We start from the raw sequence: 11,607 nt of genomic DNA on the forward strand, positions 1-11,607 counted from the left end.
TTCCTCCTGCCCAGGCAGGGGGTCGGACTTGAAGATCTACAAGGTCCCTTCCGACCCGACTTCTATGATTCTATGACTTCGTGCTAATGATCAGATCCAACATGATACTGCTGAGCCAGAGTTAACAACATTCCCCAAAATTAAAGTTCCATCAAAGACGTGGCAGGAGAGAAGCATCGGTGGTCTCAGTAGTTGGCGCCAGAGGTCAAACTGTCGGGCCGCAAGACCGCAGTTAGCTCCGTGCGATTAGAAAGGCATAAAGAAATAATGGCCACAAGCTAGCAGAGAGCCAAGAAATAATGGCCACAAGCTAGCAGAGAGCAGATTTAGACTGGACATTAGGAAGAACTTCTTCACAGTTCGAGTGGCCAAGGTGTGGAACGGGCTCCCAAGGGAGGTGGTGCTCTCCCCTACCCTGGGGGTCTTCAAGAGGAGGTTAGATAAGCATCTAGCTGGGGTCATCTAGACCCAGCACACTTTCCTGCCTATGCAGGGGGTCAGACTCGCTGCCTATGCAGGGGGTCGCACTCGATGATCTATTGAGGTCCCTTCTGACCCTAACATCTATGAATCTATGAATCTATAAGCGAGGAGCACAGGACAGGTACAGCAAGTTACATTATAAAAAAGCAAATGTTCCAGTTCTTAATGTATCACCGCAGAAGCCAATGTTTTTGGCAGATGTGTTGCAAAGTAAGCCCCCCACCATCACCAAGTGACACTCCATCCCCTTTCCCTGCCTGATCTGTTCTGCTTTCAGTGTCTATGCCACTTGTAACACACGTACTGCAGGTTGGCCACACTTGATCTATCATGTATTAAAGATTCCTTCAAATGATACACAAAGTAATGTGATATGGTCCTGTACGTGTTAGTTATTCACCTAATGGTGACTGCCTGTCATGAAAAGATAAAAACCATAAAAGTATTACTTGGTTCCTACCAAAGAAATCCAGGAGATGAAAACTGTACATGTAAAAACCCTTGTTACCTAATTTCCTGTGCAGTTTCAATGCAACCCTTAAAATCGATAATCAACTTTGGATAAATCTCTCTCAATAAAAGTGGTAACTCCACTTTAAAAATATCTATTCAGAGTAGCTTTTGTGACTAATATATTTTCTGGTTTTTCTTTTCTGACTAATGTTTAAATAACTTCTTTTTGTCTTCAAGGTTAGAAACAAATGTCACCAAGCTGAGCCCTTCAAAAGTTTCCACCCCTCCTGGGTCTCTTTATCCTTCAGTCTGTCCTTCTACAGCACCATGTCTACCTGCTGTCATCTTTACCTTTACTGTTTCCCCAACTGCTCCACTGCACAGTGCTTGAAAGCGGTCACTGCCTTCAATCTATTCTTCTTGAATTCTGAGGACCCTCATTCTTCTAGTAATCAAATACTGCCACTTCTCTTCTTTTCTCTTTAGCCTTTCTTGTGCCAGCTTCTCATTATTCCAGTCCAGGAAATCTTTATTTTCCCTGATAGCAAGCACGTGGATACCTGTACATCTGGTCCTTCAATTTTTTCATCCAAAATGGATACCAGCTTATATTTGGTACCAATGAAGTGACCTTGACTCTCTGGGGGAAAATCTACACATGAAATTAATGTGGCTGAATAAACTCTGGTGCAGTTCTGCTGGAGTTTATTGCTTCAGGGTGCCACATTTGCATGTGCACCTGGGACTGCAGCATACTGAGCCAGGGCCAAGCAGCCCCAGCTGGCCGGAGGCCCTTGGGGTCAGCCTGCCAGCTCAGGGCTGCTCCAACCCAGATCACCATGCTGTGGAGGGGCTGGATGGGGCATGAGGGTGTTTTTGTGCAGGTCTAGCTGGCAGGCAGCTCCCACACTGAAGCACCCTCATGCCCCAGCCAGCCCCATCAGCATCTGAATGTGCAATGCAGTGGAGTAAATAACTCCACTATAGAATAATACTTGTGTCTGGCTGTACTATCCTACGGCAGAGTTAATTAGTTTACTCTGTCCTAATAGCACCACGCATGTAGATGGTGATGTTTTACTGCTGAGCTAATTAGTCATCTCTACAGTAAATGTCTCATATAGACACACCATGGGAGGAACACAAACATGGCACATCCTACACAAGTAACAACTGCTGATCCAGTCTCCATTTATGCCTCCTGCATTTCCTGGAGGGTACCTAGGCTGTAGAGAACAAAACAAAGAAAGAAAAATACTCCTGTGCGCACACATGCACACTGAACATCCTGCTCCCTGGCTCCCTCCTATAGTGAACTTCCAGGGAAATCCACTTAGTTAGCTTTTTCACTGCCAGTTGGGGACATCAAATAAAGTTCCCATTTTCAGGCACAATTTTATTTCTATAAACAAAAATAATCCAGAATAAATCAGAGGAGCCAAAACTTGCTGCAGAGCTGCTTTCTAGGAGCTTTCCCCACATAGAAGCCCCTTACAGTGCCCTACCCATTCCTTACAAATCTCTCTCCCAAGGAGGCTGCTTGTTGGCCTTTTACTTGGGGATCAAAGCATCTGTAAGCTATGAGCTGAGCCTCTGGTTCATTATCTGGGGGAGAGCTAATCAAGTGTTTGTATGTAAGGGCTGTCCCACCTAGCAATAACTATCCACAAATGGCTTAGAGAAGACCTGTCAGAAGCCTTCCCAATGGTCCAGAGCAGGGGTTGACAACCTTTTCTGGCTGCAGGCCAGGATGACCTACCCCAGATCAGAGAAGGGTGGGGGCTAGAACCTTGCTACCACCTTCTTATCCCTGCAGCAGCAGTGGGAGAGCACCTGCAGCTGAAGCTCCTTACCACTGAATACTGTCAAAGCCCCATGTCTGCAGGCCAGAATCAATGGTTCCACAAGCTGTAGGTTGCTGACCCCTGATCCAGAGTACTGGCATTGTGTCCCATCACTGATGGATGCTCAAACATCTCTTTGTCTTCCCTGACAAAGTGCTGGGCTCTGTGTACAGGGGTGGGGGAGCAGCGGATGTGATATACCTTGATTTTAGTGAGGCTTTTGATACTGTCTCCCATGGCAATCTCATCAGTAAGCTGAAGAAATACAGTTTAGATGAAAGTATTGTCAGGTAGAAACCTGACTAGCTGGATCATCATGCTTAAAGAGCAGTCAGCAATGGTGGATGGTTGGTTGGGAGGAGATTTCAAGCGGGATTTCCCAAAGGTCTGGCCCTGGGTCCAATATTGTTTAAGCTTTGTTAGCAATCTAAAAGATGAGACTAAGTGCACCTGAGTGCAACGGAATGGAGTTTCAGTCACTCTGGGGGGTAGCATTAAGGTCAAGAATGACCTTGATAAACTGGAGAAGTGGTATGAAATTAGTCAAATGAAATTCAGTGAGGACAAGTACCGTATCCTGCACTTAGGGTAGAATAATCATATAAACAAAGCGCGGAAGTGGGTACTTACAGGTAGTGCCCCCCTGGATTTTCCCTCCTCAACAGATTAAAGTTTACATGCATGAGTCCTTACGCACGACTCCTACACACCTGTGCTGCCTCTCAGTATTACAGACTGCACAGTAAAGCACCTGGTGGTCCTCCTCATGAGTAGGGTGGCCATCATAGAGGACAGTCCAGTTGTCCTCTGTCCTCTATTGATACAAAACCGGATGCCTTTATGTATGTCAGGTTTCTTATCAACAGAGGACAGAGTAGCAGAAAACTAGAATGTCCTCTCTGATGGCCACCCTGTCATAAGGGACCCTGGACCTACCATGTCTACTCCAGCATAGGCAGCCTGTCAGAGCCTCTGCTAAGGCCTGGCAGTGAAGAGCAGTTTGTGGGGCAGGGCCCCTCAGGGCACAAGCAGCAAGTCCTGGTGTGCTCCCCACCCCTGGCCTTGTTTGGCAGCCCAGAGAGCCCACACCAGCACCTGCACCACCAACTCTGGGCATGCAGCCACAGCGGGGAGGAGAGGCTGGGAATGGTGCCAGTCATGAACAGCTCCAGCTCCAGCTCCTCCTTGGGAAGGGGTCACTGCTAAAGCACCCAAGTGCCATGCCTCCACACCCTGGGACACTGCAGGCAGCTGCACCACCTCACCACCAGCAGGGATTGAGTTGGACGACCAAGACCGCCTTCCATGCCAGTCTGGTAAGCCCCACACAAGGAGGAGGGGGAAGGGGGTGCCACAGCCACCCGTACCCACACCAGCTCACCCAGCCACCCCCAGGGCTGCACACCTGGAGTCAGGGGCCCTGCAGCCTGCCCCCCTCCCGGGGTTTTCTCCCTCAACACACAACACACAGGGAGACGGGAGGCAGTGCAGAACTTTATTAAGCAGCCAGCTCCCTCCCAGATAGGCAGCCAGGGGCCTGTCACATGCAGAGAAATTCGTTGATGGCAATGGTGATTTCCTCAATCATGGGGGTCAGGTACTCATAGCACAGGCAGAGATACCCCTCCAGGCAGCAGCACATATTGCAGGGAAGTGTGGGGTTTCTTGGGGCGCCATTGCAGCTCAGGGCCCCACACCAGGTTCTCAGCTGTGCTCAGGGCACCATGGCAACCAGCAGCGGTAGGGCATAATGGGTCGGGTACCCTTCAGTGCATTTGTACAGTCCATAATGGCACACCCAGGGGACTCTCAGCAGGGGCATGTTTGGGGTGCACCATGCACAGCGGAGGCCCTGGCCTAAGGTACCTCTCTGAAGGGGACCACCAGGAGGAGTGGGGGGCATGCCACCAGCTATGTGTCCCAGCCATGCAGGAGCCCCTCACCTCCCAACCGCAGGGACCGCAGGCCTGGCACCACAGGAGCAAACTGCCTGGCCTGTAGGTAGAGAAGTGTGGGCAGATGGTTTTGAGCTGCCATGGCAGCTGTCTGCAGGAGCCAGCCCTGCCCTACCTCAGGTAGGGGTCCAGAAAGGCAGGCTGCCTGCAGCAAGTGCCAAGCAAGTGGAGGGAGTGGGGACAGAGGGCTCAGCCTGTGGCAGGAGCCAGCCAACTTATCATGGGCACCTCTGCGTTCACAACCTCCAATCTGAGCCCAGGTAGCGCACAGCCCCTTGGAACAGTGCATATTATCTCTGAAATGTTGCAAACTCTCACAAAGAGCCTCTCTGTCCTTGCTCTGCAGGTCCAGCAACGGCACACAGGGGAGAAGCACCAGCTGCCGGCAGGGATGAATCTGCAAAGACGCTGCCACCATCAGCTAGCGCTCTCTGCATGCGCCATCTCCACCAGCAGTGCATGCAAGACCACACCCTGCTGGCCTGGCTGGTCACTGTGGCAGAGGAGTGGCTGGCAGACTCACGAGCCTGGCACACCCAAGACATGGAGCGCAAGTGGGAGAGAGACCAGACGACCATGCCTTCCAGGACAGGCTCCTCACCTTCGAGGAGAGGCACACTGCCCTCCTTGAGAAGATGCTCAAGGAGCGGGAGCGGCAGGCTGCTGTGGTGGTCCAGGCAGCGGAGGCCACGAAGGAGGACCGCTGGGTGCTGGACACCATCCTGGCCCTGGCAGTCACCTTCATGCTGCCCACAGCCCAGTCCCTGGCCTGAGCTCTGCCTGCCCCCTGGCATTCACCGGCAGCCCAGCCCATAGCCCCGGCTCCGCTGTCCTCCTGGCAACCACCTGCTGCCCGGCACCAAGCTCTCCAGCGGGCTTGGGATGAGGTGCAGCACCACCTGCAGCAGCCAGGATCCCCCGCCCCTGCTCCTGAGCCAGGTTCTCCCATAGCCAGGCCCCCCACCTGGGGCACTACTCTCTCAGACACCATGCAGCCCTGTGAGTGGGAGCTGCCCACAGTGGGGTCAGCACCGCACGTGGGCCCCGTTGGGCCCAGCCCCATGATGGAGGAGAGGGAGCAGGCAGCACAGCCTGAACAGCGGCCTCCCTCACCCCCAGCCTGCCAGCCTCACCACAGCATCCACACCCGCAGTGGTGTGGCCAGAGGCTAGGGTGCTGTGTGCCTCTCCCTGGGCTCTGCCCTGTAGGTGCCTCCACCCCACTGTCCACCCCGTGGGAGGTCACACGCCACACTGTATGTAGTTGTACAGGGAAGAGGGTGCTTTAGTGGTGGTGGGGTTAGGGGTGGGGTCTGCTGTTGGGGAGGGAGAGTGGGAGGGAGTCTGTTCTTGGGGAGGGAAATACAAACTGCTGCTTGAAACTGTCTGTAGTGTGCGTGGTCTTGGGGTTGCCCTGTGGTTCTGAGGCCCATGCATGGCCTCTCAGGCACCCTGCTGTGGGGGGAGGAGGTGATCCATGAGTGCCTCAGACATGGTGCCCTGTCCACTGCTGCTGGAGGGGAGGACAGGAAGTGTCCATGGTGCACTGGACACAGGCTCCCAGGACATTGTCCCTTGTTAGGCTGAGCCTGCCCCCACTGGAGCCCCCTAGCAGCCTGAGCCCCTCACCCCGCCCCTGCAGCAACTACCTGAAGCTCCCCCTGGCTGCTGCAAGGGGGCAGAGCAGAGTAGGAGCATGTCTGGATCTGTCTACTCCCACGAGGAGCAAATCTGTGCCGGAGAGGGTACACATGTAGACATGTTTCCAGGGATGGCTTACTGTACCTTATTTTACTGTGCAGTAAGTCTAAATCACATTAATAACATGCATAGATGTGCCCAGAGAGGAACAATGGAAAAAGCCCTGGTCATACCCAGTTCACTGTCCCTTTCAGCATCCACTGTCTGCCACTTTGTGACGCAGGGTACTGGGCAAAATGGACCTATAGTCTGACCCAGAACATGGCAGTTCTTACATTCTTGAATCGAGGGGCGACATGTAGGGGGTGCATGCGGATGCATGTGTACCCCCTGAGCATGGTGGTGCACCACCTGAAAAAAGGTGCCACTGAGAGTGTCAGTGGTGCCTGCAGGCAGTCGCCACTTGCCATGCCGCTGCCAACACCACCGGCGGCATCTGCAGGTGGTCCGTGATCCTCGCTGGCTGCTGCCAATGCCACCGGCAGTGGCCCTTGGTCGGCACTTGCCACCCCTACCCCCACTGCCGACAGTGCCAGTGACGTCTGCAGGAGCTCCCAGCTTACCGCCACCATGCTCCCGCCACTCCCGCCGTGCTCCTGCCACCGCTGTGCCCTCCCAGCCGCCAGGGGCACGCACTGTTCATACTTGAATCCTTTCTACCATGCCAGGGGTGTCAAACCCCTGCATCTACTGCTTCTTCAGAAGCAGCAGTGTTGGTCCAGTCCCACCATCTGCTAGGCCTTGTCTCATCTATTCCCTGGCACCAATGTAGGACTGCTTTCTTCAGCAAATTCTCTAGAGTTGTCTTAAGCCTGGTTTTAAACTTTGTCCCCAGTTGCTGGCTGTAGCAAACCAGTCACCCCCCGTGCAGAGAGTCAGGGCATGAGGTCACTATGGTGCCAGTCCCTCTGGAGTATTGTGGAGGGTGTGACTGCTATTTTTTGTTTGAACAGTCTCCTCTGCACCCTTTTGTTTCCTTGCAGATGCAGTAAACTTGGCCACCATAAAAGCAGCTGTACAGGTGGTGGAGTCCCAGTTGAATGGAAGGGGCTTAAACCTGCTCATCAACAATGGAGCGATCAATTCCCATGACTCACTTCAGTCAGTGGCACCGCAGCAGATGCTCTCTGTGTTCAGTACCAATGTGGCTGGTCCTCTCCAGGTGGCCAAGGTATGTACACCCTCCTTGGCAGAGCCAGCCTTAAGGAAAATTATGCCCTGGGTGAACTTGTATTTTGATGGCTCCTTCATCCAGCCCAGAACGTTTCCTCAATCTGCCCCAGGGGTCGCTTCGGCCTTGCCTCGGTCATCATGTCTGCTTTCCTCTCCCCACCATTTCTTGTGGCTCTGCTGCTTTCCACCTCCCCCCCACCCCGACCCAAAGACTGCCTGGAGCCCGAGCTGCAGAGAGACATGGCTGAAGGGGAAACAATGTGGGGGACAGTGGTCTGCAGAGTCTCACATGGATGTCACCAGCACCCTCCACTAGCATGGCTCCTCATGGAAGTGGCATGGGCAGCCCAAGGCAGGCAGGGGCTCCCTGCACCAGCCCTGGCCCCAGTCCCAGCCCTCACCTACCATGCTTGCTAGCCCCAGGATCAGCCCTGTGGTCATTGCCCATGGCAAGGGAGGGCCAGAGCTGGCTGGGGCAGGTGAGGCAGACTCAATGGCTGCACATGGGGCCCCTCTCCTTGGCCTGGATGGGTGCGGAGGGGGCAGGGGCTGCACTGACTGGCGCAGAGTGCAGCCTGTTCCTGCCTTCTGGGCCAGGGCCTCCAGCAGGCAGGAGCTGAATGAGTGGCACTGCTGCACCCCTCTCCCCTGACCCCCATGGTGGCACTGCAGGGACCTGGCTGGGGTGCGGGCTTCTGGCTTCACGGTTGGTTCCTTCCCAGCCAGCAGCCCATACCAAGTTCCTCCTAAGCAGAGACTGGAAGTGGGGTGGCAGGGATTGGCCAGAGCAGGGCAGGGTGCCTCCCCCTGAACATGGTGCCCTGAGCAGTTGCCCACATCATCCACCTCTAAGGCTCCTTGGCACTTACTTTACTGGGGCATGTTTGGAGAGGTACTTACCATGTCAAGGTTTTGGATCACCTGGGGTTCCCTCGGCATCTGAAGCCGCCTATCATTTATAACAAGTCTTATAAAGAGGGAAAAGGGAATATGAGTCATGAGGCTGTTCATTATCTCCTTTACCCACAAACAGAATAAATAACAGTTGAGGCTAGGCAGGTGTCAAAGTCAAGTACCAAAGAGCATCAAGGTCATCTCCATAGGTTCATAGTGCCAAGGCCAAATACCAGATGAGAGGAACATTCAGGATTTACAGTCACTGCCTCAGGGATAAGAGATGTTGAGACAACTGATGCTGTCTCCCTGCATGTCCCTTGAATGGGGAGTGGCTTCCTGATTCCTGTGTTTGCTTTGTTATGATGCTGACTGTGCAGTAGCCCAAGACAACTGCGCAGTAGCATTGCATCACAGTTTCTGCCAAGCGATGTTACTGCACAGTTGTCTCGGGCTACTGCACATTCAGCGTCTCGTGTAAATGCAGCCTTAATTTTCTCATGGCAGGACCCCCTCCCTCTATCCCACAGGCATCTCATTTCTTACGCTAAGTCACGGACTATAAACAGCCTCCCCCCAGCTCTCACTGCCCAAACACCTCCCCCACCTCAACCTCTGGCTACACCTCAGTTAAACATGCCATCTGCTCTGACTTCTGCCTTACTGGCCCTCTGCTTCCCAGCTTTCTTGCCTGGAGTCTATCCAAGGGATGCTGCCAGGATCACCTTTGTCTCCTATCACTCTAATCTTGTCTTACAGTTTTCTGCTCTCCTTAGTCTATCAGTCAAGCCCAGGGAGAAGTGAGGTAGACCCTCAGCATTCTCTATATTCAAGTGTGTGTATCTATTTTACTATGCTGGCAAAGCCATGACTTGTGGTTTAATTTGTGTTAGGAATTTCTCCCCCTGCTGAAGGAGGCAGCAAAGGAAGCCAACATGGAAGGACTGAGCTGCAGTAAGGCAGCAATCATCAACATGTCCAGTTTAGGGGGTTCCATTGAACTGGGTTTTGGAATACTGCAAGCCCCCATGTACCCTTACAGGGCCAGCAAGGTAAGTTGCCTGGTGGAGCTCTCCTTTTCATTCCTCCTTTGAAAGTATCAGGATACCTGGGTAGCCTTCAAGACAAGTCCCTGTGGAGGTACACTAAAAGGCAAATGAGGCAGAAGGGATGTGGTGCTGTGGCTGCACCTCCCTTCTGGACTGGATCATGCTGCTGAGGACTTTTTAAAAGAAGAAGGCAATCCTCTTCCCTCCACTTCCTCTGTCCCCTCACCTGCCCTGCTGTTTCCCCACTGCCACAGACCTGGGGAATCTTTAGAGATGCTCCTATTTGCTCCATCTGGGCTGCAGGAGGACTGGACTCACCTAGAGCAGTCACAGTGGCAGCAGCTTCCCATGCCTGCTCTTGGGGGGGGAAGGGCAGTGTTGTGGAACCCACCCTGTCCCCCTTGCTGCTGCTGCTCTTCCCCGTTAAGATGATCCCCTACTTAGACAAGCTGGAGAGGGCAGGAACAGCTCCAAAACACCTGGGAAAGCAGCAGCCACTGGAGGACAATGGGTGGAAGGGGAGGCAAGGGGACATGCCTCTGAGTACACAGAGGGAGGCAGGGATGCTTACCTGCTCTGACAACTTTAAAAAATCTCCAGAGGCTCCCTCAGTGTGGTCTGCCCATGCCTGTGGAAGGAGACTGGGAGCACTATGCAGATGGCTGCTCCTGCATCCCCCTGTGCTAAATCCTGGATCTGCCCCTGTGTGTGTGTCTCCCAGTTCACTCCAGTTGGTTATACCAGTATAATTCCAGAGAAGTTCCAGTAAATGAATGCAGTCATTCCTCATTAACTCTGATCCAAGGAAGACTCAAATCAAGAACCTAAATATCCCCAGTCTTTCTTGAAGGAAATATGATAGCATGGCCTCACAGGAGGAACAGGCTGGTCTCCAATGGACAGTTTTTTCATAATACATTTGATGTCCAAACTCTAAACCCTCATAAGCTTAAGAACACGCCTCCATTCCCAACATAAGTTTGTCTGTTTCCCTGACTTCTGGCTGGCATACTGTGCTAGGAAGGAGCCCTTGCAGACATGTGGCTTATTTTTTAGGCTGCTCTGAACATGGTGACAAGGTGCCTGGCTGTAGAGCTTCAGGAAGTTGGCATCCTGTGTACTGCAATCCATCCAGGCTGGGTGAAAACTGACATGGGCACTGAAAAGGTACTATCCAGAGTGGTGACAGGCAGGTGTGTTTCTAGGGATTTTCAGCTGTTTTCCTCCTGGCACACTTCCAGATGAGCAGCTCTGCATTCTGGCATTCATCTGGAATGAAGCACTTGGGGAGCTTAGGTTTCATCCTCCCTGCAGTGCCCATGATTGCATAGACGGGCAAGCGCTGTCATGTGACTAAAGCCTCCGGACCTAGGGAATGCCTAATACACAAGTTGGGCTGCTCAGTTGGGCTGCTCCTGCTCGATTCACCTCCACAATAGTCATGACAACACACTGATACTAAGAGACACTGCAATGGAGCCTGCAGGAAAGCATAGACAGGCAAGCCAGGAAAGAACAGAAATGCAGCTCCAGTCTTTAACCCACAGGGGATGTAGCCGAAGTCCATGCCAGGAGCACAAAAGGATCCAGCTCAAGTGTGCCTCTTAGAGTCCCCTCTAAGGGCCAGATTCTGTCCTCTTCACACACACAGACAAGTGCTTTGCTCCCTGGGTAACTTCAGTGAAATCCATGGAGCCTGCTTGGGGAGTAAGGTCTGACTGTGTGTGACTAAGGGGGACTCAGGAGGCCTTGACAGTTCAAATCAGGCATGGTGTGTTGTAATACTGGACCAAACATCCCTGTTACCTCTCTCTGTCCAACGCTCTTTCATCAGGGGCAAGTTTGGTCCTATCATACACACTTAGCTGGAGCTAGCTGGGTCCTTTCAGCACTTGGGGGCTCTAATATATAATAATGGAAAAATCATGACAGCACTAAGGGTTCATTGCCAGTCTATCATCCTGTGGGAGGAAGCTGTCAGTGAGGAACAAATCACTCAGGGACAATTTGGGCTGGCGGGCAAGCCTTCTATGGCAAGACCAGCTTGCATACATGA

The 11,607-nt window shown here is 52.8% G+C and overlaps 1 protein-coding gene across 1 annotated transcript in view; it reads left to right on the forward strand.

Annotated features, from left to right (window-relative positions):
• LOC102381022 (C-factor-like) overlaps nt 1-11,607 on the forward strand; it is a 26,604-nt gene that overhangs the window by 12,568 nt on the left and 2,429 nt on the right. The window contains exons 3-5 of the mRNA XM_006036302.3: nt 7,419-7,606; nt 9,396-9,554; nt 10,608-10,718. Coding sequence (XP_006036364.1) covers nt 7,419-7,606; nt 9,396-9,554; nt 10,608-10,718 — 458 coding nt within the window. The remainder of the gene's footprint in view (nt 1-7,418; nt 7,607-9,395; nt 9,555-10,607; nt 10,719-11,607) is intronic.

The sequence above is a fragment of the Alligator sinensis genome, unplaced genomic scaffold (genome assembly GCF_000455745.1).
Source record: "Alligator sinensis unplaced genomic scaffold, ASM45574v1 scaffold1181_1, whole genome shotgun sequence".
NCBI lineage: Eukaryota > Metazoa > Chordata > Crocodylia > Alligatoridae > Alligator > Alligator sinensis.